Source organism: Oncorhynchus mykiss, chromosome 11, assembly GCF_057628025.1.
Source record: "Oncorhynchus mykiss isolate SJ-2025 chromosome 11, ASM5762802v1, whole genome shotgun sequence".
NCBI lineage: Eukaryota > Metazoa > Chordata > Actinopteri > Salmoniformes > Salmonidae > Oncorhynchus > Oncorhynchus mykiss.
This window is the reverse complement of record NC_143032.1, coordinates 41,452,319-41,474,246: the sequence shown is the minus strand read 5'-3', so window position 1 is coordinate 41,474,246 and position 21,928 is coordinate 41,452,319. Positions and strand designations below refer to the sequence as shown.

Here is a 21,928-nt window from a genome sequence, read left to right as displayed (position 1 = left end):
AAGAAGCAGAAAAAAGTGATAAGCACACTAGGCTACAAACAATGATGCCCACGACCATCTTATCGTAAGTTGAGAAAATATTATTTCCCTCTCTCCCCCCCCATACAATCTAGACTCCATTGTCTCCAAGTAACTGTTCTTATCTAGGAAGTAACAATATAATTAGTCAATGCCAATGAGATACATGGTCGTTGAAAAGACATGAAAAGACAATATAAAAAAGGAATTGTAAACCGGGTGCTTCGAGCCCTGAATCTGGATTGGCTGAAAGACATGGTACATCAGACCGTATACAATGGGTACAGTGCCTTGCGAAAGTATTCGGCCCCCTTGAACTTTGCGACCTTTTGCCACATTTCAGGCTTCAAACATAAATATATAAAACTGTATTTTTTTGTGAAGAATCAACAACAAGTGGGACACAATCATGAAGTGGAAGGACATTTATTGGATATTTCAAACTTTTTTAACAAATCAAAAACTGAAAAATTGGGCATGCAAAATTATTCAGCCCCTTTACTTTCAGTGCAGCAAACTCTCTCCAGAAGTTCAGTGAGGATCTCTGAATGATCCAATGTTGACCTAAATGACTAATGATGATAAATACAATCCACCTGTGTGTAATCAAGTCTCCGTATAAATGCACCTGCACTGTGATAGTCTCAGAGGTCCGTTAAAAGCGCAGAGAGCATCATGAAGAACAAGGAACACACCAGGCAGGTCCGAGATACTGTTGTGAAGAAGTTTTAAAGCCCGATTTGGATACAAAAAGATTTCCCAAGCTTTAAACATCCCAAGGAGCACTGTGCAAGCGATAATATTGAAATGGAAGGAGTATCAGACCACTGCAAATCTACCAAGACCTGGCCGTCCCTCTAAACTTTCAGCTCATACAAGGAGAAGACTGATCAGAGATGCAGCCAAGAGGCCCATGATCACTCTGGATGAACTGCAGAGATCTACAGCTGAGGTGGAAGACTCTGTCCATAGGACAACAATCAGTCGTATATTGCACAAATCTGGCCTTTATGGAAGAGTGGCAAGAAGAAAGCCATTTCTTAAAGATATCCATAAAAAGTGTTGTTTAAAGTTTGCCACAAGCCACCTGGGAGACACACCAAACATGTGGAAGAAGGTGCTCTGGTCAGATGAAACCAACATTTAACTTTTTGGCAACAATGCAAAACGTTATGTTTGGCGTAAAAGCAACACAGCTCATCACCCTGAACACACCATACCCACTGTCAAACATGGTGGTGGCAGCATCATGGTTTGGGCCTGCTTTTCTTCAGCAGGGACAGGGAAAATGGTTAAAATTGATGGGAAGATGGATGGAGCCAAATACAGGACCATTCTGGAAGAAAACCTGATGGAGTCTGCAAAAGACCTGAGACTGGGACGGAGATTTGTCTTCCAACAAGACAATGATCCAAAACATAAAGCAAAATCTACAATGGAATGGTTCAAAAATATCCAGGTGTTAGAATGGCCAAGTCAAAGTCCAGACCTGAATCCAATCGAGAATCTGTGGAAAGAACTGAAAACTGCTGTTCACAAATGCTCTCCATCCAACCTCACTGAGCTCGAGCTGTTTTGCAAGGAGGAATGGGAAAAAATTTCAGTCTCTCGATGTGCAAAACTGATAGAGACATACCCCAAGCGACTTACAGCTGTAATCGCAGCAAAAGGTGGCGCTACAAAGTATTAACTTAAGGGGGCTGAATAATTTTGCACACCCAATTTTTCAGTTTTTGATTTGTTAAAAAAGTTTGAAATATCCAATAAATGTCGTTCCACTTCATGATTGTGACCCACTTGTTGTTGATTCTTCACAAAAAAATACAGTTTTATATCTTTGTTTGAAGCCTGAAATGTGGCAAAAGGTCGCAAAGTTCAAGGGAGCCGAATACTTTCGCAAGGCACTGTATGACAAAGCAAATCGTGTTACTGGTCTAATTACGCTAGTAACCAGTTTATAATGGCAATAAGGCACCTCTGGTGTTTGTGATATATGGCCAATATACCATGGCTAAGGTATGTACCCAGGCACTCCGCGTTGCGCCGGGCATAAGAACAACCCAAATACCACACCTCATCGGGCCTCATTGCTTAAATATAGCATGTACAGTACCAGTCAAAAGTCTGCATACCTACTCATTCCAGGATTTTTCTTTATGTTTTACTATTTTCTACATTGTAGAATAATAGTGAAGACGTCAAAACTATGAAATAAGACATATGGAATCACGTAGTAACTAAAAAGGTGTTAAACAAATCAAAATATATTTTACATTTGAGATTCTTCAAAGTAGCCACCCTTTGCCTTGATGACAGCTTTGCACACTCTTGGCATTCTCTCAACCAGTTTAACCTGGAATTATTTTCCAACAGTCTTGAAGGAGTTCCCACATATGCTGAGCAACTGTTGGATGCTTTTCCTTCACTCTGCGGTCCAACTGATCCTTTAACCATCTCAATTGGGTTGCGGTCGGGTGATTATGGAGGCCAGGTCATCTGATGCAGCACTCCATCACTCTCCTTCATGGACAAATAGCCCTTACACAGCCTGGAGGTGTGTTGGGTCATTGTCCTGTTGAAAAACAAACCAGATGGGATGGTGTATCGCTGCAGAATGCTGTGGTAGCCATGCTGGTTAAGTGTGCCTTAAATTCTAAATAAATCACAGACAGTGACACCAGCAAAGCACCCCCACACCATAACAGCTCCTCCTCCATGCTTTACGGGGGGAAATACACATGCGGAGATCATCCGTTCACCTACATGTGTCTCACAAAGACACTGCAGTTAGAACCAAAAATCTCCGGTTTGAACTCCAGACCAAAGGACAAATTTCCACTGGTCTAATGTCCATTGCTTGTGTTTCTTGGCCCAAACAAGTCTCTTCTTATTATTGGTGTCCTTTAGTAGTGGTTTCTTTGCAGCAATTTGACCATGAAGGCCTGATTCACACACTCTTCTAAACAGTTGATGTTGAGATGTGTCTGTTACTTGAACTCTGAAGCATTTATTTGGTCTGCAATTTCTGAGGCTGGTAACTCTAATGAACTTATCCTCTGCAGCAGAGGTAACTCTTCATGTCTTAAAGTAATGATGGACTGTCGTTTCTTTTTGCTTATTTGAGCTGTTCTTACCATAATATGGTCTTTGGTCTTTTATCAAATAGGGCTATATAAATAGATAAATATATAAATAGGGCTCCATGATGGGGGGGGAAAGCATATGGTTGTCGAACACTTAACCACATCTGCTGACAATCTCTTTTTCTTGCAAGAGTTACATTTTAAAAAAAGAGAGAAATGTATTATTTAAAGAGGAGCTGGATTGGAGAGGCCCATGCTGCCACCTACTGTAGTAACAGTAGTGGTGTATGCATCCTGATAAATGAGAATACTTGGGAATGGTATGAAGTCCAAAAGTTATGGTCGGACCTAGAAAGTTAGCTGAACAAAAATGTAAATGCAACATTTAACAATTTAATTTTACAGAGTTGCAGTTCATATGAGGAAATCAGTAAATTGAAATAAATAAATTAGACCCTAATCTATGGATTTCACATGACTGGGAAAACAGATACCTTTAAAAAAAAAAAATGGGCCTCACAATGGGCTTCAGGTTCTCGTCACAGTATTTTTGTGCATTCAAACTGCCATCGATAAAATGCAGTTGTGTTCATTGTCCGTATCTTATAACTGCCCATACCACTCTGTTTACAATGTTGACATCAGCAAACCGCTTACCCACACGATGCCATACACGTGGTCTGTGGTTTTGAGGCCGGTTGGACATACTGCCAAATTCTCTAAAACAATGTTGGCGGCGGCTTATGATAGAGAAATTAACATTCTCTGGCAACTGCTCTGGTGGACATTCCTGCAGTCAGCATGCCAATTGCACACTCCGTCAACTTGAGACATCTGTCGCATTGTGTTGTGTGACAAAACTGCACATTTTAGAGTGGCCTTTTACTGTGCCCAGTACAAGATGCACCTGTGTAATGATCATGCAGGTTAATCAACTTCCTGATATGCCACACCTTTCAGGTGGATGGATTATCTTGGCAAATGAGAATCGGACACTAACACGGATGTAACCACAATTGTGCACAACATTTGAGAGAAATAAGCTTTTTATGTGAGTGTGAGAAATGTCTGGGATATTTTATTTCAGCTCATGAAACATGGGACCAGCACTTTACATATTGCATTTATATTTTTGTTCAGTATACAATGTACACTTACTTTTAATCCATCTGTCTGCATATTTCAAGACATGGCATATGGGGTTGTCGTGAGATACCCAATGGGCTAAATCCCTAGCAAACACAGGTGATTAATCAAATTGCATTCTATACTGAAGATCATGATTAGGTGATTATTGGAGTCAAGTGTGTTAGCTGGGGCTGAGGCAAAACTGTGACACCAATCAGGCACTCGAGGACTGGAATTGCCCACCCCTGGGCTAGACGATTCTCTTCTCGTCACTCATCTTGAAAAGATGTATCAATCAGTCCGCCATCATTAACGCAATGGAAAAATCTAATTATTTATTTACATAGTACATTTCAGCCTTGTGCAGTTGATGGCAGCGTCATGTCAAGAAGGATGGGCTAACATTTTAGCCCAGTCTGGATTGGCTGCTGCTAACTGAAGTCATTGTTTATTACACAGGTCTGGCAGTGTGGATTTGGAGCTCCTAACCTACCCTGTGGACAATGCTGCGATGGCCAAACGGAGAGGGAACTCCGAGTCAGGGAGTCAGGGTGGGTGTCAGGGACAGGAAGGGTCGGACCCCAACCTGGAAGTGTGTAACAATTAATATCTCAGGATGATATTGTATCTTTATGTTTGAAATGATGCTGTAGTGGTTGGCCCAGTCACTTGTAACTGTTTGTAGAGTTGTGGGTATGATTCCTGCATGGGCTACATGTATATCTTATGAACATTCCGGCAGGGCGACAGGTAGCCTAGGGGTTAGTGTTGGACCAGTAACAGAAAGGTTGGTGGTTTGAATACCCGAGTCAACAAGGTAATCAGTATTTTGTCGATTTTCCCTTGAACAAGGCAATTAATCCCAATTTTGCTCTATACGACTATACTACACCATACTACTATGGCTGACCCTGTTAAATAACAAATTTCACTGCAACTATCCAGTGGGTGTACCCCCCCAAAAGATGAGCTATTTGTGGGTCAAAGGGTCTGCTAAATGACCATGTTACATTCTATTCTTACACTTCCCTTGTTGTCCCCCCACTAGGAACTGCGACCTTTGCCCTCTCGGAGCAGGTGTTCCATAAGACTGACCACTTCCTGTGTTCATACCCCTGGTTCCACGGGCCCATCTCGCGGGTCAAGGCAGCCCACCTGGTCCAGAACTTGGGCCTGGAGGGCCATGGAGTGTTCCTAGTGAGGCAGAGTGAGACTCGCCGCGGAGACTACGTCCTCACCTTCAACTACCAGAGCAAGGCCAAGGTGGGGTGCACACACCTTGGATCTACCATAGGTTCTAGAAGAATACCTTCTTAGTTTTTGATATCATGAAGATATCTGAATAAAAGCATAATTGACATTGTTGTTCATGTCGCTGTATCTCCCTCCGCCTCTCTCTTTCTGCAGCACCTGCGTCTGTCTCTAACAGAGTGGGGTCAGTGTAGGGTGCAGCACCTGCGCTTCCCATCCGTCATGGACATGCTCAGTCACTTTCGCCTCTACCCCATACCCCTGGAGTGTGGCACTGCCTGTGACGTCACCCTCTCAAGCTTCGTGGTGGCTAACTCCCAAGGTGAGCCCTCGTCACTGACCCCTGACCTACACTGGACACAAACACCCACCCCCACCAATACTTTTGAACTTAGGGCTACTGCTAACACTTAACTTTACATAAATGTATTTTTGTTTAAATTGCACACAAAGAAAATACAATTTTATTATAGATGTGCCGTAAACAACTACTTGGATATAAAGTATATGGGAATCCGCACAGGATGTTACAAGTGAAATCCTTTATGTCAGCATAAATAATGTTATGTCATTGTGTCCTCTCTCTCAGGTCAGATTTCAGCGGCTGTTCTGGTTCCCTTCTCCCTGAACTGCTGGAGCTCCGAGCCCAGCCTGGCCCATTGCAGCCCTGCCATCTGCCCCAGCCTGCTCCCCTCAGCAGGCCCCCTGCCCCAGCCCGGACACCCTCATCTATACACCGCTCCCCTCCCAGACCTCCCCACCTCGGGTCCCCTGCGTCGGAGCGAGTCGGTGGGCCGCAGACCCCTACTGCGTCACCCCAACCCCCACCCACCCTTTACTCAGCGAGACTCCGACTACGAACTGGAGCCAGACAGGGGCCGCAAGCGGGCCATCGACAACCAGTACATGTTCCTCTGACCGGCCGACTCCCTTTCTCCCTGTCACAGCTGGCCCAGAGGTCACCGCAAAACTCCAAGCAAGTGCCAGATGGACTCATGAGTGAACGTGTATGCCCAAGTTGAGGTCGACAGAGTTCATTATGAATGTATTTTTAGGAAAGTGTTTAATATTGTTATATGATTATTCTCATTTTATAAAGCAGATGTCGTTGTTTTAAGGGATGTTGCTACATGGGAGTGAGTGGCACTGATGTGGAAGGTCTTCCCTCAGGCAGGGGAGCGGGGCACCCTCACTGCCTCTCCCTCCCCTTTAATAGGGGTCTGTTTAAGGGCCCTGAAGCGTTGGGCAACACTTCCTCCCCTCCACACACACACTCCATTTTATAGTGTATTCTAATGATACCCTGTGTATTTGAAATGCACACATTCTGTACATTGTGTATTTTAATTCGCTGACTATTTTTTGGGGAAAACCGAAGGTGTTGAAAAAGGAACCTAACAAACTGTGTGGAGCCTTCCACGTAGGTTTGGTCCAGTCTCACTGTTGGGGTATGTATTGACGTTAAACCTCCCGAGACGGGACTGAACAAGGGAGTTAACCCCATAAAGAAAGAGGTCGGGAGGGGACACACCCTATTCTAGAATCCCTGTTCCCCTCCACAGCCTCGACTCTCAAGCCCTGTGCACAACTCTTATATAACACATTGTGTGAAATGTTCGTGATACAACACTTTGTCTGCCCAAACATGTTTACACAACCATTGTGCAAAACTCTGTTGTATCACAAGCATTGTACCTGTATTGTACAACTTGAATGTGTATGGGGCAAAATATTAGCATGTTAATTTCCTGTTAGCATTAAAGTCCTTACCTTCATAGCATTAACTTCTTTCATCTTAACATTGTTCTCTCCAGCTCTACGACTCAAGGACAAAGCTGGACCTTTCTGAAGGCATTTATTTTCTGCTAGTTAAATGTTTCCCCTCTATGGCTTCTTAATCAGCGAGTTCTTGAAAGAGACAAACGTCACCAAAGAAAGTGTGAGGAAAAGACTGCACTCCCTAGCTTTTACTAAGAACCCTCGTGTGAATGGCCCCTTAACACATTTTATGTAAGCAACCGTTCTGGTGTACATTTTTGTTTATTAATTAAACTTTCTTTAACATACCAGTACCCATCACTTTTCCTGTATGGACATCTTTCCCTTGCCTAACACTAACTTAGCAGTGAAACCTTAATCATTGAGTTGTACAGCTTACCCCCTAGAAGTCCTACAGTATTTATGGTCATGTTTATTTCTTATCATAGAAATGCACAAAGGCATGTTGATTTCCTTTTTAAATGACCAGGACATCAACTTGCCCTAAAAGGAGATGTCTTTTTCATTGCATGACCCAGCTAAAAATCTATCAAGGAATTTTACAATAGTTTTTAATCAGGTACCTTCCGATATTGAAACTGACTTTGTCAAAGGTTAGACAATTGCAGACAAGTATGGTTTGTTTCCTGTGCTTAAATTGAAACTAATCCCAAACCCCAATCTGTTCTGCAAATGCGTAAGGAAAGCAACGGTATCATTGACTTATCAGTCCCTTTGACCTGTAGCCAGAAAGGCTGTGCCTTGCCTGAAAACTGCTGTTGCTTTGAACCTCAGGGCGTGATGTGTTTGAACTTAGTGCAATAAATTAGGTATTTCCAATAATTTAGCCTATGGCACATTGAACGCTTTATATTATAGCTTAATTAACCTGTACATTGTCTTTGCACTCAATCATATTGGGAAAACAAATCACACCAAGAGTTCTGGCAAGCTTAGTGCATTCCACTACTGTAGACAGGTGTTGAAGAGTGAGCAACACCAGTCTGTCTGCACATATCAGGTTAGTTTTATACTCCAAAATGGCCCCAACGTACCTCAGGCCCATGTATTAGAACATTTGCTGACATGCATTTATTTTGCCCGGTCAGTCAAGCAATCTGACATTGTTCAAGTTCAACTGATTTAAATGTGTCTTCTCAATACTGTTATGTTATGTATTAGCACTAAACATTCCATTAAACCAAAGCTTTCCATCTGTCAATCTTTGATCAATTGTTACATTTCCCTAAGTTATAAGCATTCTAAATTATATCAACTGTATATTTGACTTTTGAAAATATAAAAGCTAACCCCCAAAAAATGTACCTACAACAGCATTTTTGTGACTATGAAAAAGCTTGTTTTTCTGCAAATATTACTTTGACAGGTCTCTGACGTATAAAACAGCATTGTATGGCTCCTGCACATAGCCCTATAATGCTTTCACCGGTCTAGTCCTTTCAGATCTGTGAACAGAGGGGGCTGGGGTTCAAATAGAACTGGGATGTGAAAGTGAGTGAACCATGAGCGTTGTTTATACCTGGTGGCAACCTGCATCCTGATCTCATTCACATTCTGCTGACATTAAGACCAGTATAGACTCACCTCCAGAAGTAGTCAGGGATACATTGATTTGTTAAATGAAAGCAGTGGACAGAGCTTAGTGACAGGTCAGGGGGTGGAGTTTACAGGTGAGCGTCAAATAAAGGCCTTTAAGGATGGTAGGTTGGAGGGCGATAATTATTCTAAATGACTTACTGAGCAGCCTTATCTATGCTGGTGCAGTGTACTAGGCTAGGTCACAGGTTCTAACCTCGCAGATATTTTTTTAAGGATGGTCATATACCACCCTCTAAAATCAACGGGATAGGGACCAGATGGTCACAAATTCTTGCCGATGCCCGTTCTTACGTGTGAACCTTGCTTGGCCATTTGCAACTGACTTTGGACCAATTTAACTACAATGCATATTTACTGGAATTTAATTGTAATTCGTAACAGTCTGACAAACCTATCCCTAATTTTCTTTAGACATCAATGAGTGGCATTACAAAATTAACACTTGATTATACATAGAACGCAAAAAAACACGACTGCCAATACAGCTGTTTTTTTTTTTTTTAAGTTTATTTTTCCCCCAAATGTTTTAAATTATTTATATTATCTACAAAGTAAAAGTTACATAATGGTCAGGTGAGAAGTGGGATCACAATTAATAATGTTTGTCCTTTAGGCCAAACTTGTTATTAATTACAGGAAGATTTTAATTAGTTTTAGTTTGGCTAAAACCTGTTCTGAAGTCTTGAATGCAGCAGCTGTTAAACAGTAACACTGTTTAAGTAGGAAGAATTTCCATATCAAGGTGCAGATCATTTTATCTTTCTCTCAATTGGCAAGCTGAATCAAGTTTCATTAGGGACCCTCTGCAGGTTTCTTAAAAAGGTGTGTGTGGGGGGAAGAGAAAGGGTATCCTTTGTTATTAATAAAACCTCTCCAATGCAACAACCTGTGGAACATTCTTTATGACTGGGAGAGGAAAGAATGTGTAGTAGCATGACGAGAGATCTGCGTCAAGACCCTTGAAGAGAGCGAGGGCTGGATAAGGGGTCCATGTTCTCAGTAGCACCCTCCACAGCTGCTACTGATGGTGCTGTTGCACTGGAGGGACACAAAACGGAGGAAATCAGTGAAATTGGCCAGTCGTGGTTAGAATATTTATCATCAAATGTGAAATGCTTACTTTACAAGCCCTTAACCAACAATGCAGTTCAAGAAAGAGCGTTAAAATATTTACTAAATGAAGTAAAAAATTCTAATCAATCAAAAAGTAACAATGTACATAACAATAACGAGACAATATACCGGGGGTACCGGTACTGAGTCAATGTGTGGGGGTACAGTTTAGTCGAGGTAATTTGTAAAGTGACTATGCATAGATAATAAACAGCGAGTAGCAGCAGTGTAAAAACAAGGGGGGGCAGTGTAAATAGTCCGGATGGCCATTTCATCAGTTGTTCAGCAGTCTTATGGCTTGGGGGTAGAAGCTGTTAAGGAGCTAAATGTATCATTAACGATAAGGCTGGGGAAAATTAGATCAAACATTGACGTGATGAACAAACATATTTGCCCCAATTTAATACTTGGAAGTGTGTTTAGTTGAACAAGCAGTACAGAGACATATGTCAGGTGATTAGAATAGTCCCACCCCTGAGGCATATAGGGATGGGGTGATGTACCTTGGGGGTGTGCCAAGTAAGAGAAGTGTGTAGTGGAGGACACTGGGATGGGGTTGAGGGCATTCTGGGGGAGTTGGGGGCCGCCTGGCTGCTGGGTGGCCATCAGCATCATCTGAGGGTGGCCAGGGTGGGAGGGAACCATCCCAGACTGCATATGGGCCTAGGAGGAAGAGAAAGCGAGAGAGAACATTAGTAGAAAGAGATACATACAACTGTTACTGACTCCATAAAAAGGTTTTGTGTTTTTGTTCCTGGGACCACTAACCTGTTCATATAGTATGTACTCAGAGTGAAGTGAAGGGCTTCTGAAGGTGGAGCTCACCTGCTGCATGTGGGCCATGTGGGAGGGGTTGTAGCCGTGCTGCATCTGCTGGGGGTGGAGGTAGACGGCCTGCTGGGCCGAGGGGAAGCTGCCCTGGGGGGACTGGGGGTTGGTCCCCGAGGTCATGGAGGGCGGGGTAGGGGCCAGGGCCTGGTACATCTGCTGCTGGGGCTGGTTGCCCATGTGCAGGGCCTGGGCGGCTGCAGCCTGGTGCTGTTGGACGGGGCTGGGAGCCGGGTGGTTTCCCCCATGCTGCCCGCCCTGCTGGGCCTGGCCTGTGGGCGTGGCCGAGGGTTGGGGGTGCTGGTACTGCTGCGGCATGGGGCCTTGTGACACTGGAAGCACAAAACAAAGACTGGGTTATTGGCATGGACCAGATTGAATGTAGAGTGTTTGCTTTACCACAAGAAAGTTATCTAAACGTACATATTTTTTTTTTAACTGGGGTGAGTATGCAACGCTATTACAAATCTCTCAACTTCCGGTCCCAGAACATAAATTATGTAGTTAATTTTGTTCTGTGTGCCAAGATAAAGTACACAAAGACAGAAGACTAAACAAAGTGACAATAGAGTGACACACAGAGGGTGGTGGGGGGCGTTGCTTACCATACATGGTGTGAGTCTGCTCGCCATACTGGGTGGTGGAGGAGACCAGATGGCCGGGCTGGCCGTGGTTGGGAGGGGCCATCATCCTGGCCTGACTCTGCATCACCGGGCTGAACACATGCTGGGCCTGGGGGGGGCACACATTGCTTGTGCCCTATTCACAATACACTGCTAATGACTTAAAGGCATACATGCCAATCTTTTGTGATACCTTTATGGACCGTGGAAAGCTGTGAGTCGAGTTGTAATTTTGGCAGATTGTTACCTGTGACTGGTAGTGGGGCATCTGCTGCATCAGTTGCTGGCTGGTAAACTGCTGTGGGCTGCAGGTGAAGTACTGGGCTGAATAGGTGGGGCTTTGGGCCACAATGGGCGGCCCCGCGGCTTGGGCTGGGTGCATCATTGTGGGTGTGCCCTGGGGGTGGTGCTGGTCTGACCTCTGCTGGGGCATGTTGGCTACTGCAACAGCCAGTGGAACACAACATCCAGGATTACAGGAAAGTTGAAGTTGGAAGTTTACATACAGTTAGGTTGGAGTCATTAACACTCATTTTTCAACCATTCCACAAATGTCTTGTTAACAAACTATAGTCTTGGCAAGTCAGTTAGGACATCTACTTTGTGCATGACACACGTAATTTTTCCAACAATTGTTTACAGACAGATTATTTCATTGTATCACAATTCCAGTGAGTCAGGGGTTTACATACACGAAGTTGACTGTGCCTTGAAACAGCTTGGAAAATTCCAGAACATGATATCATGGCTTTAGAAGGTTCTGGCTAATTCATATTATTTGAGTCAATTGGAGGTGTACCTGTGGATGTATTTCAAGGCCTACCTTCAAACTCAGTGCCTCTTTGCTCGACATCATGGGAAAATCAAAAGAAATCAGCCAAGACCTCAGAAAAAAACATTTATAGACCTCCACAAGTCTGGTTCATCCTTGGGAGAAACTTCCAAACGCCTGAAGATACCACGTTCATCTGTACAAACAATAGTACGCAAGTATAAACACCATGGAACCACGCAGCCGTCATACTGCTTAGGAAGGAGACGTGTTCTGTCTACTAGAGATGAACTTACTTTGGTGGAAAAAGTTAAAATCAATCCCAGAAGAACAGCAAAGGACGATGTGAAGATGCTGGAGGAAACAGGTACAAAACTATCTATAGCCACAGTAAAACTAGTCCTATATCCACATAACCTGAAAGGCCGCTCAACAAGGAAGAAGCAACTACTTCAAAACCGCCATAAAAAAAATCCAGACTATGGATTACAACTGCACATGGGGACAAGGATCGTACGTTTTGGAGAAATGTCCTCTGGTCTGATGAAACAGAAATAGAACTGTTTGGCCATAATGACCATCGTTATGTTTGGAGGAAAAAGGGGGATGCTTGCAAGCCGAAGAACACCATCCCAGGGGTGGAAGCATCATGTTGTGTGGGCGCTTTGCTGCAGGAGGGACTGGTGCACTTCACAAAATAGATGGCTTCATGAGGAGGGAAGATTATGTGGATATATTGAAGCGACATCAGTTAGGAAGTTACAGCTTGCTCACAAATGCCTCTTCCAAATGGACAATGACCCCAAGCATACTTCCAAAGTTGTGGCAAAATGGCTTAAGGACAACAAAGTCAAGGTATTGGAGTGGCCATCACAAAGCCCTAACCTCAATCCCATAGAGAATTTGTGGGCAGAACTGAAAAAGCATGTATGAGCAAGGAGGCCTACAAACCTGACTCAATTACACCAGCTCTGTCAGGAGGAATGGGCCAAACGCACTGTGGGAAGCTTGTGGAAGGCAACCCGAAACGTTTGACCCAAGTTAAACAATTTAGAAGGCAATGCTACCAAATACTAATTGAGTGCAAGTAAACTTCTGACCCACTGGGAATGTGATGAAAGAAATAAAAGCTGAAATAAATCACTCTACTATTATTCTGATATTTCATATTCTTAAAATAAAGTGGTGACCTAACTGACCTAAGACAGGGAATTTTTACGAGGATTAAATGTCAGGAATTGTGAAAAACTGAGTTTAAATGCATTTGGCTAAGGTGTAAGTAAACTTCCGACTTCAACTGTATGTGCACGGGGGGGGGGGGGTCCACAGCCTTCTTAAATTCAATATTAGTCTACAGTACTGAATTTACCCTATGACATGGTCTCCAAAAGCACTGTTAATCAGAGCAGCTCCCCAGCAGTTCGCTTCCCAGCAGACTAGACAGCAATATCTAATGTACCTGCACACGTGATCTTATTCTCTTTTGACTCCATCCATTCGACTCCATACGTATTTGTGTGTCGGACATACCCAGATGCTGAACTGTGCAATTAGTGAAGACAGGGACAGACAGAGTTGGCAGTGAGCATTCTCACCTTTACCTGGTCTGTAGGGCTTGGACTGGCTCACCGTCATATGAGGCATCTGGACATGGTACATGGCTGGAGATTCAATATTAGTCTACAGTACTGAATTTACCCTATGACATGGTCTCCAAAAGCACTGTTAATCAGAGCAGCTCCCCAGCAGTTCGCTTCCCAGCAGACTAGACAGCAATATCTAATGTACCTGCACACGTGATCTTATTCTCTTTTGACTCCATCCATTCGACTCCATACGTATTTGTGTGTCGGACATACCCAGATGCTGAACTGTGCAATTAGTGAAGACAGGGACAGACAGAGTTGGCAGTGAGCATTCTCACCTTTACCTGGTCTGTAGGGCTTGGACTGGCTCACCGTCATATGAGGCATCTGGACATGGTACATGGCTGGAGACTGAGAGATGAGATCAGAAGCAAACGTTTAGCTAACTGAAACCTTCCATTGATTCTCCGACCCCCACCCTTTCAACTTTTGACTCCCTTCTCATCCACCCTCACTCCTTGTTCACAGCATGCCGTGTGGACTTGAAGTGAGAAGAAAGGTTGGCTGGGTAATTACCTTAGGCCACATGGATACAGTGCAGCTGTCCACCAATGGGTTCCAACATAGCCCATTTACTAACCTGGATGACCATGCACTTCTTATTCTATATCTATCTGCAAACATTAATGAAGGCTTATCAAATAAAGACGTGAGAATTGCTCTGCATTGCGTCAGTGTTTGTAAACTCTGAGCAAGAATGGCATAATACTAGTCATATTATTCTAGGCCTGGGAGAAAGAGTAAGAATGTCACTTAAGAAAGCTGTTAAAACAAGAATGAGGTTAAGTTCTTGATAACTATTGCCAATTGCAATAACAAATTGGCAAACCAACATCTGATGAGACATATTCAAGCAAGCAAAACATCTCATACGGATTTTGGCAAAAAAGGTAAGAAACAAGTAGATAGCTTAAGAAATGCACGAACCTTCCAGATAATGCTTTTCTAATGGAGAGAGAGGAAAGGGAGAAAAGAAAAAAAAAAGAACCATTCTTTAGTTGCTCGTTTTTTTTTCTTTAACCAGGAAATTACTCTGAACTCAAATGACCGATGATGTTGGATTACCAACAATTTCTTATAGCAAATTCAAAACCAAAATATATTTTAGAACAATAAATCACTTAGCGACAGCGACTCCAGAGAAATCACAATCACACCATTATATTATTTCACAACAGATTAACTTGTCTCACAAACTGCATTCACTCAGAGCTCTATATTACTTCCAACTACCCTATAACAAAACACTTATCTTCAAGGCTACACAAAAGTTTAAGAATGAGACATTCAAGTCAGAGAAAACATTAATTCAACCTCGACTTGAACCAACCTAAAGACTCTGGAAATGTCACAAACCAATATAAACAAGCAATAGGCTACTGTACATGACGATGAGTTTATGGCTGTGGAATGGTGAAGACCGCTCAAAGTGGGGAATGGTGAAACGGTGACCAGACAGGCCAAAGTGTGGAATGGTGAAACGGTGACCAGACAGGCCAAAGTGAGAGGAGAGAGCCTCTAACAAGTGCATGCCACAACTGCATATCCAAATTCAGCTGGACCACACAAATACACCCCCCCCCCCCCCCCCCCCCCCTCCTGTTGCATGATACATTCCTTGCAAGGAGAGAGATGCAACAGAGAGGAGAGGACAACAGTGAGAGATATGACGGGAAAGGAGGCCAACTAAATATTTTAGAACACTCATACATTTTCCTTGCTGCTTAGGAACTCTGCATGCCAATCATGAACCAATTATCATTCAAGGGTATGTCTGAGCTTCCACAAGTACTCTTCTGAGCTGCAGAGGCATGCAGGTGGGATGGAGAGTGTGTGCATGTGTCTCACCTGAACTCCAGGGCTGACTGGGGTCAGAGGGTACATCTGGGGGAAGCAGACCGTCTGGCTGTAGACTTGTTGGGGCTGCTGCACCACGATGGAGGGGCTGGGCTGGCCCTGTGGCCGCGGGGGGGTTGGAGTGGTGGCCGGTTTGTGCTGCAGGCCACACACACACACACGACAGGGAAACTCTATAAAAGTCACTACAGCTTAAAAAGGAATGTCTGTCAAGTGGCAAAGTCAAAAAGCAGGATGAGAATAGTTACTCGGGCAGTCAGACAACTAACCTGAGTATTGAACACCCTGGGTTTGAACTCATGGGCATTAGGATTGAGAGTCGACTTTATGATTTGACTGCGGACCGGGAAAAAAGAACAGTTAAGAGAAAATCATTTTTTCCCTCAACGTGAGCAATCCCTTGAGTTCAAGGATGATACATTTTTCGCTGGTCAGTTGTCTTTTTGAGCCACGTTCCGTTATTTGTGCTTACCCTCAAAGAGGCCCATTCTAAAACACCAACTCAAATAGAAATAATGGGAGCAAATACGTGGCCATGACACTCACTCTTTGATTGGCTCCTTTTCTTCTTTGTCCTCAGGCTTGGCCCCTCCGCTGAAGGTGGGTGCAGACGTCTGGACACCCTGCGAGGTCACGTCAGGCCCCTTCTTCTGCTCCGGGGCAGGACAGAGGGTAGAGGAGGATGGTGCTCCAGGGCTGCCTGCCTTGCTGCTCCCGGTGGGGGCCACGTTGCCCTCCTCAGACCCCTCCAAACCCTTGTCCAGAGGAAGCTCCTTGGGCTTCTCTCCCGCGGCATCTGGTGGAGGCTTGGTCATCTGCTCAAACTGTGGATCTGGGTTCGAGCTGGACTGCAACTGAGCGAGAGAAAGAGCGTTTTGATCGCAAGCCGATAGTAAGTCAATACGACTAGCAATGAAGAATTGGTAGTTAGCTATCCACGAAGAATTGACAGCATAATATTAGTTTTAGGTTGGGTTTTCCCCCCCAACTAGCTGGCTAGATATATTATTACGATTCACAAACAGCTAGCAGATAATTATGAAGTAAAACATTTTCTTTGTGTATATACAGTGGGGCAAAAAAAGTATTTAGTCAGCCACCAATTGTGCAAGTTCTCCGACTTAAAAAGATGAGAGAGGCCTGTAATTTTCATCATAGGTACACTTCATCTATGACAGACAAAATTAGAAAAAAAATCCAGAAAATCACATTGTAGGATTTTTTATGAATTTATTTGCAAATTATGGTGGAAAATAAGTATTTGGTCAATAACAAAAGTTTCTCAATACTTTGTTATATACCCTTTGTTGGTAGTGACAGAGGTCAAATGTTTTCTGTAAGTCTTCACAAGGTTTTCACACACTGTTGCTGGTATTTTGGCCCATTCCTCCATGCAGATCTCCTCTAGAGCAGTGATGTTTTGGGGCTGTTGCTGGGCAACACAGAATTTCAACTCCCTCCAAAGATTTTCTACGGGGTTGAGATCTGGAGACTGGCTAGGCCACTCCAGGACCTTGAAATGCTCCTTTACGAAGCCACTCCTTCGTTGCCCGGGCGGTGTGTTTGGGATCATTATCATGCTGAAAGACCCAGCCACATTTCATCTTCAATGCCCTTGCTGATGGAAGGAGGTTTTCACTCAAAATCTCACGATACATGGCCCCATTCATTCTTTCCTTTACACGGATCAGTCGTCCTGGTCCCTTTGCAAAAAAACAGCCCCAAAGCATGATGTTTCCACCCCCATGCTTCACAGTAGGTATGGTGTTCTTTGGATGCAACTCAGCATTCTTTGTCCTCCAAACACAACGAGTTTTTACCAAAAAGTTATATTTTGGTTTCATCTGACCATATGACATTCTCCCAATCTTCTTCTGGATCATCCAAATGCTCTCTAGCATTCTTCAGACGGGCCTGGACATGTACTGGGTTAAGCAGGGGGACACGTCTGGCACTGCGGGATTTGAGTCCCTGGCGGTGTAGTGTGTTACTGATGGTAGGCTTTGTTACTTTGGTCCCAGCTCTCTGCAGGTCATTCACTAGGTCCCCCCGTGTGGTTCTGGGATTTTTGCTCATCGTTCTTGTGATCATTTTGACCACACGGGGTGAGATCTTGCGTGGAGCCCCAGATCGAGGGAAATTATCAGTGGTCTTGTATGTCTTCCATTTCCTAATAATTGCTCCCACAGTTGATTTCTTCAAACCAAGCTGCTTACCTATTGCAGATTCAGTCTTCCCAGCCTGGTGCAGGTCTACAATTTTGTTTCTGGTGTCCTTTGACAGCTCTTTGGTCTTGCCCATAGTGGAGTTTGGAGTGTGACTGTTTGAGGTTGTGGACAGGTGTCTTTTATACTGATAACAAGTTCAAACAGATGCCATTAATACAGGTAACGAGTGGAGGACAGAGGAGCCTCTTAAAGAAGAAGTTACAGGTCTGTGAGAGCCAGAAATCTTACTTGTTTGTAGGTGACCAAATACTTATTTTCCACCATAATTTGCAAATAAATTCATTAAAAATCCCACAATGTGATTTTCTGGATTATTTTTCTCATTTTGTCTGTCATAGTTGAAGTGTACCTATGGTGAAAATTACAGGCCTCATCTTTTTAAGTGGGAGAACTTGCACAATTGGTGGCTGACAATACTTTTTTGCCCCACTGTATCTTGTAAAGTTTCTATTGCCATTGTCCTGGCAGGAAAAAGGTTCAGTAAATGGTGAGGTGCAGCCAGCGAGAGGTAATACAGCAGGGAGGAGTGCGAGTGCCTCTCAAATGTAGGTTGTCCACCCACTCTGCCCACTCTGATGGTGATTATGGTGATTAAATTTAACATCCTTATGTTCTAAAATACATTTTACCAAGACAAATATGATTAACCATGTTCTGAATCGTTTAGTGGGGTCTTTCATTAAGAACCAGTTTGCGCTGTTCTGTGAAGGGAGTAGTACACAGCGTTGTACGAGATCTTCAGTTTCTTGGCAATTTCTCGCATGGAATAGCCTTCATTTCTCAGAACAAGAATAGACTGACGAGTTCCAGAAGAAAGTTCTGTTTCTGGCAATTTTGAGCCTGTAATCGAACCCACAAATGCTGATGTTCTAGATACACAACTAGTCTAAAGAAGGCCAGTTTTATTGCTTCTTTAATGAGCGCAACAGTTTTCAGCGGTGCTAACATAATTGCACAAGGATTTTCTAATGATCAATTAGCCTTTTAAAATGATAAACTTTGATTAGCTAACACAATGTGCCATTGGAACACAGGAGTGATGGTTGCGGATAATGGGCCTCTGTACGCCTATGTAGATATTCCATAACAAAAATCTTCCGTTTCCAGCTACAATAGTCATTTACAACATTAACAATGTCTACACTGTATTTCTGATCAGTTTGATGTTATTTTAATGAACAAAACATGTGCTTTTCTTTCAAAAACAAGGACATTTCTAAGTGACCCCAAACATTTGTATATCAGAAAAAACGTACTTCATAACCTAATATATCCGATAATAAGCACCGAGCTCTGTTGCCATATCTGTGCAGGTTTCGGCGAACAACTTGAGAATTTTACATGTTGTGGTGGTTGTCGTCTTTAAAAAGTTGTTTCAACAGGTTACAAAAATAAAAATTAGCATAACACGAGCTGAATTCAATAGAAAAGGCTTTGAAAATAAAAAACTTGTCGTATGCTCAGCATTCCGTTGACATCTCACAGAGATCAGCTTGTTTTTCTGAGAAATATATATTTTTAATGGAATTTTAAAATATGAAAAGCATATACTAAAATACTACATCGTCTCTCAAAATTGATATCCATCTTACCGCTATATTGTTTTATGTCCTGCGGAGAAGATGACGAGTTCAACAGGAAAGTGAGCCTGTCAGGTAGTCAGTAGCATTAATTATTGCACAGAATCCAGCCTAGCTGATATTTTTAACCACTTTTTCTCTGGCCTCCATTGATTTAGTCACCCAAACTCTTGCCATCCTACAAGGGTAAAAACTTTTGAACAGATTATGAAAGAGACATGAGGTTTGGACCATTTGTTTTCTTAGAGGATTATCTACAAAATTAACATTATTTTACCCATTGGTAAAAATAGACACTTTTGATTGGACACCCTATCCTAAATGTAATATTTGATGCATTCTCCACATAAGAACATTCTCAAGAGAACGTCTGCTGAGAATGCACTCAGAACATGAGGGGAGACAGTAGTATGTATATTGAGAAACACCGTAAGATTCTTTGTGACAACTTCTGTATTTTACTGTCAATACTTCTTAATGAAGGAAAGTGACACTACAATAAATGCCTGATAGTGAGGACACTTAACTTACCCTAAAATCAACACTAAATTTCTTTAAGTTGTCTATTTGTTTTCTGTGGTCTGGTGCCATGGAGGGGGGTCCTGCAGCGAAAGAGAAATAAAGAGAGAGAGAGAGAGGAGACATCGATCATTTCCCCGCTACAATTTCATTTGAGACTTTGAAATCTAATCTTCCTAAAAAGTGAGCTGTGTCCACGCTGCAGACCTTTAGAGAGGGGTCTGCTGATACTAGGGGGACTCTCCAGGGGCTTCATGTTCTCCTTGTTGGCCGTAGGGGAGTTCTGTCTCGTCTCCTGGACCCGAGACTCTTTTGCTAAAATCGAGGGAAGAAAGAGAGGAAAAGAGTCATCCTCAGTTCTATCGTCGAGTGCGGCTGCTTTGCTTCGGACGGTTTAGCCTGAGCTACTTAATCACAGCAAAGGGGAGTCACAATTTCACCATTGTGTATCAACTCTTCCCAAAATGTTCTACGTAATAAAAATGTTTAAGAACAGTCTGCATGGATGTGGAAAACAGACTTACCCTCTGAGGGAGTGGCGGCCATATCCCGGGCAGGGCTAGCAGCAGTGGGTAATGGGGCTGACTGCGTGGTAGCAGGTTCTACGGGGGTGGTCCCAGTCTGGGCCAAGGGGAGGGAGGAAGAGCCAGGGGAGGCCCCGCCCATGCTGTTCTGCCGAGGGGAGCGAGGCCTGTGTGCTTTAGGAGAGAGTAACGAACGCTGTTAACTGAAAGTCACACAGAACTACATCCCTTGCACTACATAGCCTTCACAGCTACAATACACACACACCTAGTATGACCATGCAGTGGCTATTTGAGTAACATTTCTGTACAATCCAAGCTATTTTGTCAGGGGGTACCATTCCCATCCCAATCCTGAGAGACAGAGTGGTCTCTTACCTCCGCTGACCACGGAAGACCAGGTGCCACCGGAAGAGGTGCTGCGGGTTGGAGGGGGCACAGGCACCTCTCCTGGAGCATTGTGGGGCATGAAGTCTACTCCCGGAGGGACTCTACCCCCAGGGGGAACTCTGTGGGTGCGTGGGGTGCGCTGTGTCTTCGGTGACATCCTGGGAGGGCCTGGAGGGAGAGAGATTGTCGTGAGACATCACATCATTTAGATAGAAGCGGAGGTAGGGACTGCAATCATCCATTAGTACCAGTAGTGCTCCGTCTGTTGGACCAGGGATAGCCAAAGGAACAGGTTAAATTAAATTAGCTGTGGGCCTCCCAAGTGGCGCAGCAGTCTAAGGCACTGCTTTGCAGTGCTAAAGACGTCACTACTGACCCAGGTTCGATCCCTGGCTGTGTCGCAGCCGGCCGTGACCGGGAGAACCATGAGGCGGTGCACAATTGGTCCAGCTTCATCCGGGTTAGGGGAGGGTTTGGCCGGCTGGGATGTCCTTTTCCCATCGCGCTGTAGTAATCTCATAGCAAAGGGTCTGAATACTTATGTAAATTTGCAAAATTGTATAAAAACCTATTTTCACTTTGTCATTATGGGGTAGTGTGTGTAGATTGATGAGGAATTTTTTTTAAATTATTTTTAGAATAAGGCTGTAACGTAAAATAAAAAAAGGGCAAAAGGGAAGGGGTCAGAATACTTTCCGAATGCACAGTATTAAATGTATTTTCTAACATTTTCACGATGGTAAAACGTTTTCAGTGTAAACTTTAGTGTAAACCTATTTATTTTTCTATAAAAACATCTTTGAGAACAAACAACCACCAGTATAAAAACTAGACAGTCAAAGAGAATCTAAAATTCCCAAAATGTTGTGGAATCAGGTCCCCATTGATTTTGTTACAATATTTGAGTCACTCAGATAGCAAGGCATAAGCCATGGCAAAATGTGTAGAATTCCAGGAAAATTGCTTTTAAACTAAAATTTCTTCTCTCAG

The 21,928-nt window shown here is 43.4% G+C and overlaps 2 protein-coding genes across 56 annotated transcripts in view; one reads left to right on the top strand and one right to left on the bottom strand.

Moving 5' to 3' along the window:
* LOC110535686 (SH2B adapter protein 3) overlaps positions 1-9,740 on the top strand; it is a 59,987-nt gene extending 50,247 nt beyond the window's left edge. For 2 of the 6 annotated variants that reach the window (XM_021620855.3, XM_021620856.3), the window contains exons 5-8: positions 4,689-4,780; positions 5,278-5,492; positions 5,637-5,802; positions 6,070-9,740. In XM_021620855.3, coding sequence (XP_021476530.1) covers positions 4,689-4,780; positions 5,278-5,492; positions 5,637-5,802; positions 6,070-6,398 — 802 coding nt within the window. In that variant the 3' untranslated portion in view covers positions 6,399-9,740. The remainder of the gene's footprint in view (positions 1-4,688; positions 4,781-5,277; positions 5,493-5,636; positions 5,803-6,069) is intronic. The other 4 variants (XM_090190156.1, XM_090190155.1, XR_016484479.1 and 1 more) reach the window with 2 other exon arrangements.
* A 2-nt stretch (positions 9,741-9,742) lies between these two features.
* Positions 9,743-21,928, bottom strand: part of LOC110535687 (ataxin-2) — a 37,935-nt gene continuing 25,749 nt past the window's right edge. For 6 of the 50 annotated variants that reach the window (XM_090190106.1, XM_090190134.1, XM_090190110.1 and 3 more), the window contains 15 exons: positions 20,927-21,106; positions 20,549-20,722; positions 20,232-20,339; positions 20,037-20,107; positions 16,244-16,551; positions 15,967-16,033; positions 15,689-15,835; positions 14,768-14,785; positions 14,119-14,191; positions 13,790-13,855; positions 11,670-11,863; positions 11,405-11,558; positions 10,797-11,131; positions 10,475-10,634; positions 9,743-9,896 (listed from right to left, as the gene is read on the bottom strand). In XM_090190106.1, coding sequence (XP_090046232.1) covers positions 9,877-9,896; positions 10,475-10,634; positions 10,797-11,131; positions 11,405-11,558; positions 11,670-11,863; positions 13,790-13,855; positions 14,119-14,191; positions 14,768-14,785; positions 15,689-15,835; positions 15,967-16,033; positions 16,244-16,551; positions 20,037-20,107; positions 20,232-20,339; positions 20,549-20,722; positions 20,927-21,106 — 2,075 coding nt within the window. In that variant the 3' untranslated portion in view covers positions 9,743-9,876. Of the gene's footprint in view, positions 9,897-10,474; positions 10,635-10,796; positions 11,132-11,404; positions 11,559-11,669; positions 11,864-13,789; positions 13,856-14,071; positions 14,192-14,767; positions 14,786-15,688; positions 15,836-15,966; positions 16,034-16,243; positions 16,552-20,036; positions 20,108-20,231; positions 20,340-20,548; positions 20,723-20,926; positions 21,107-21,928 lie in introns of those variants that run through there. The other 44 variants (XM_090190130.1, XM_090190144.1, XM_090190132.1 and 41 more) reach the window with 23 other exon arrangements.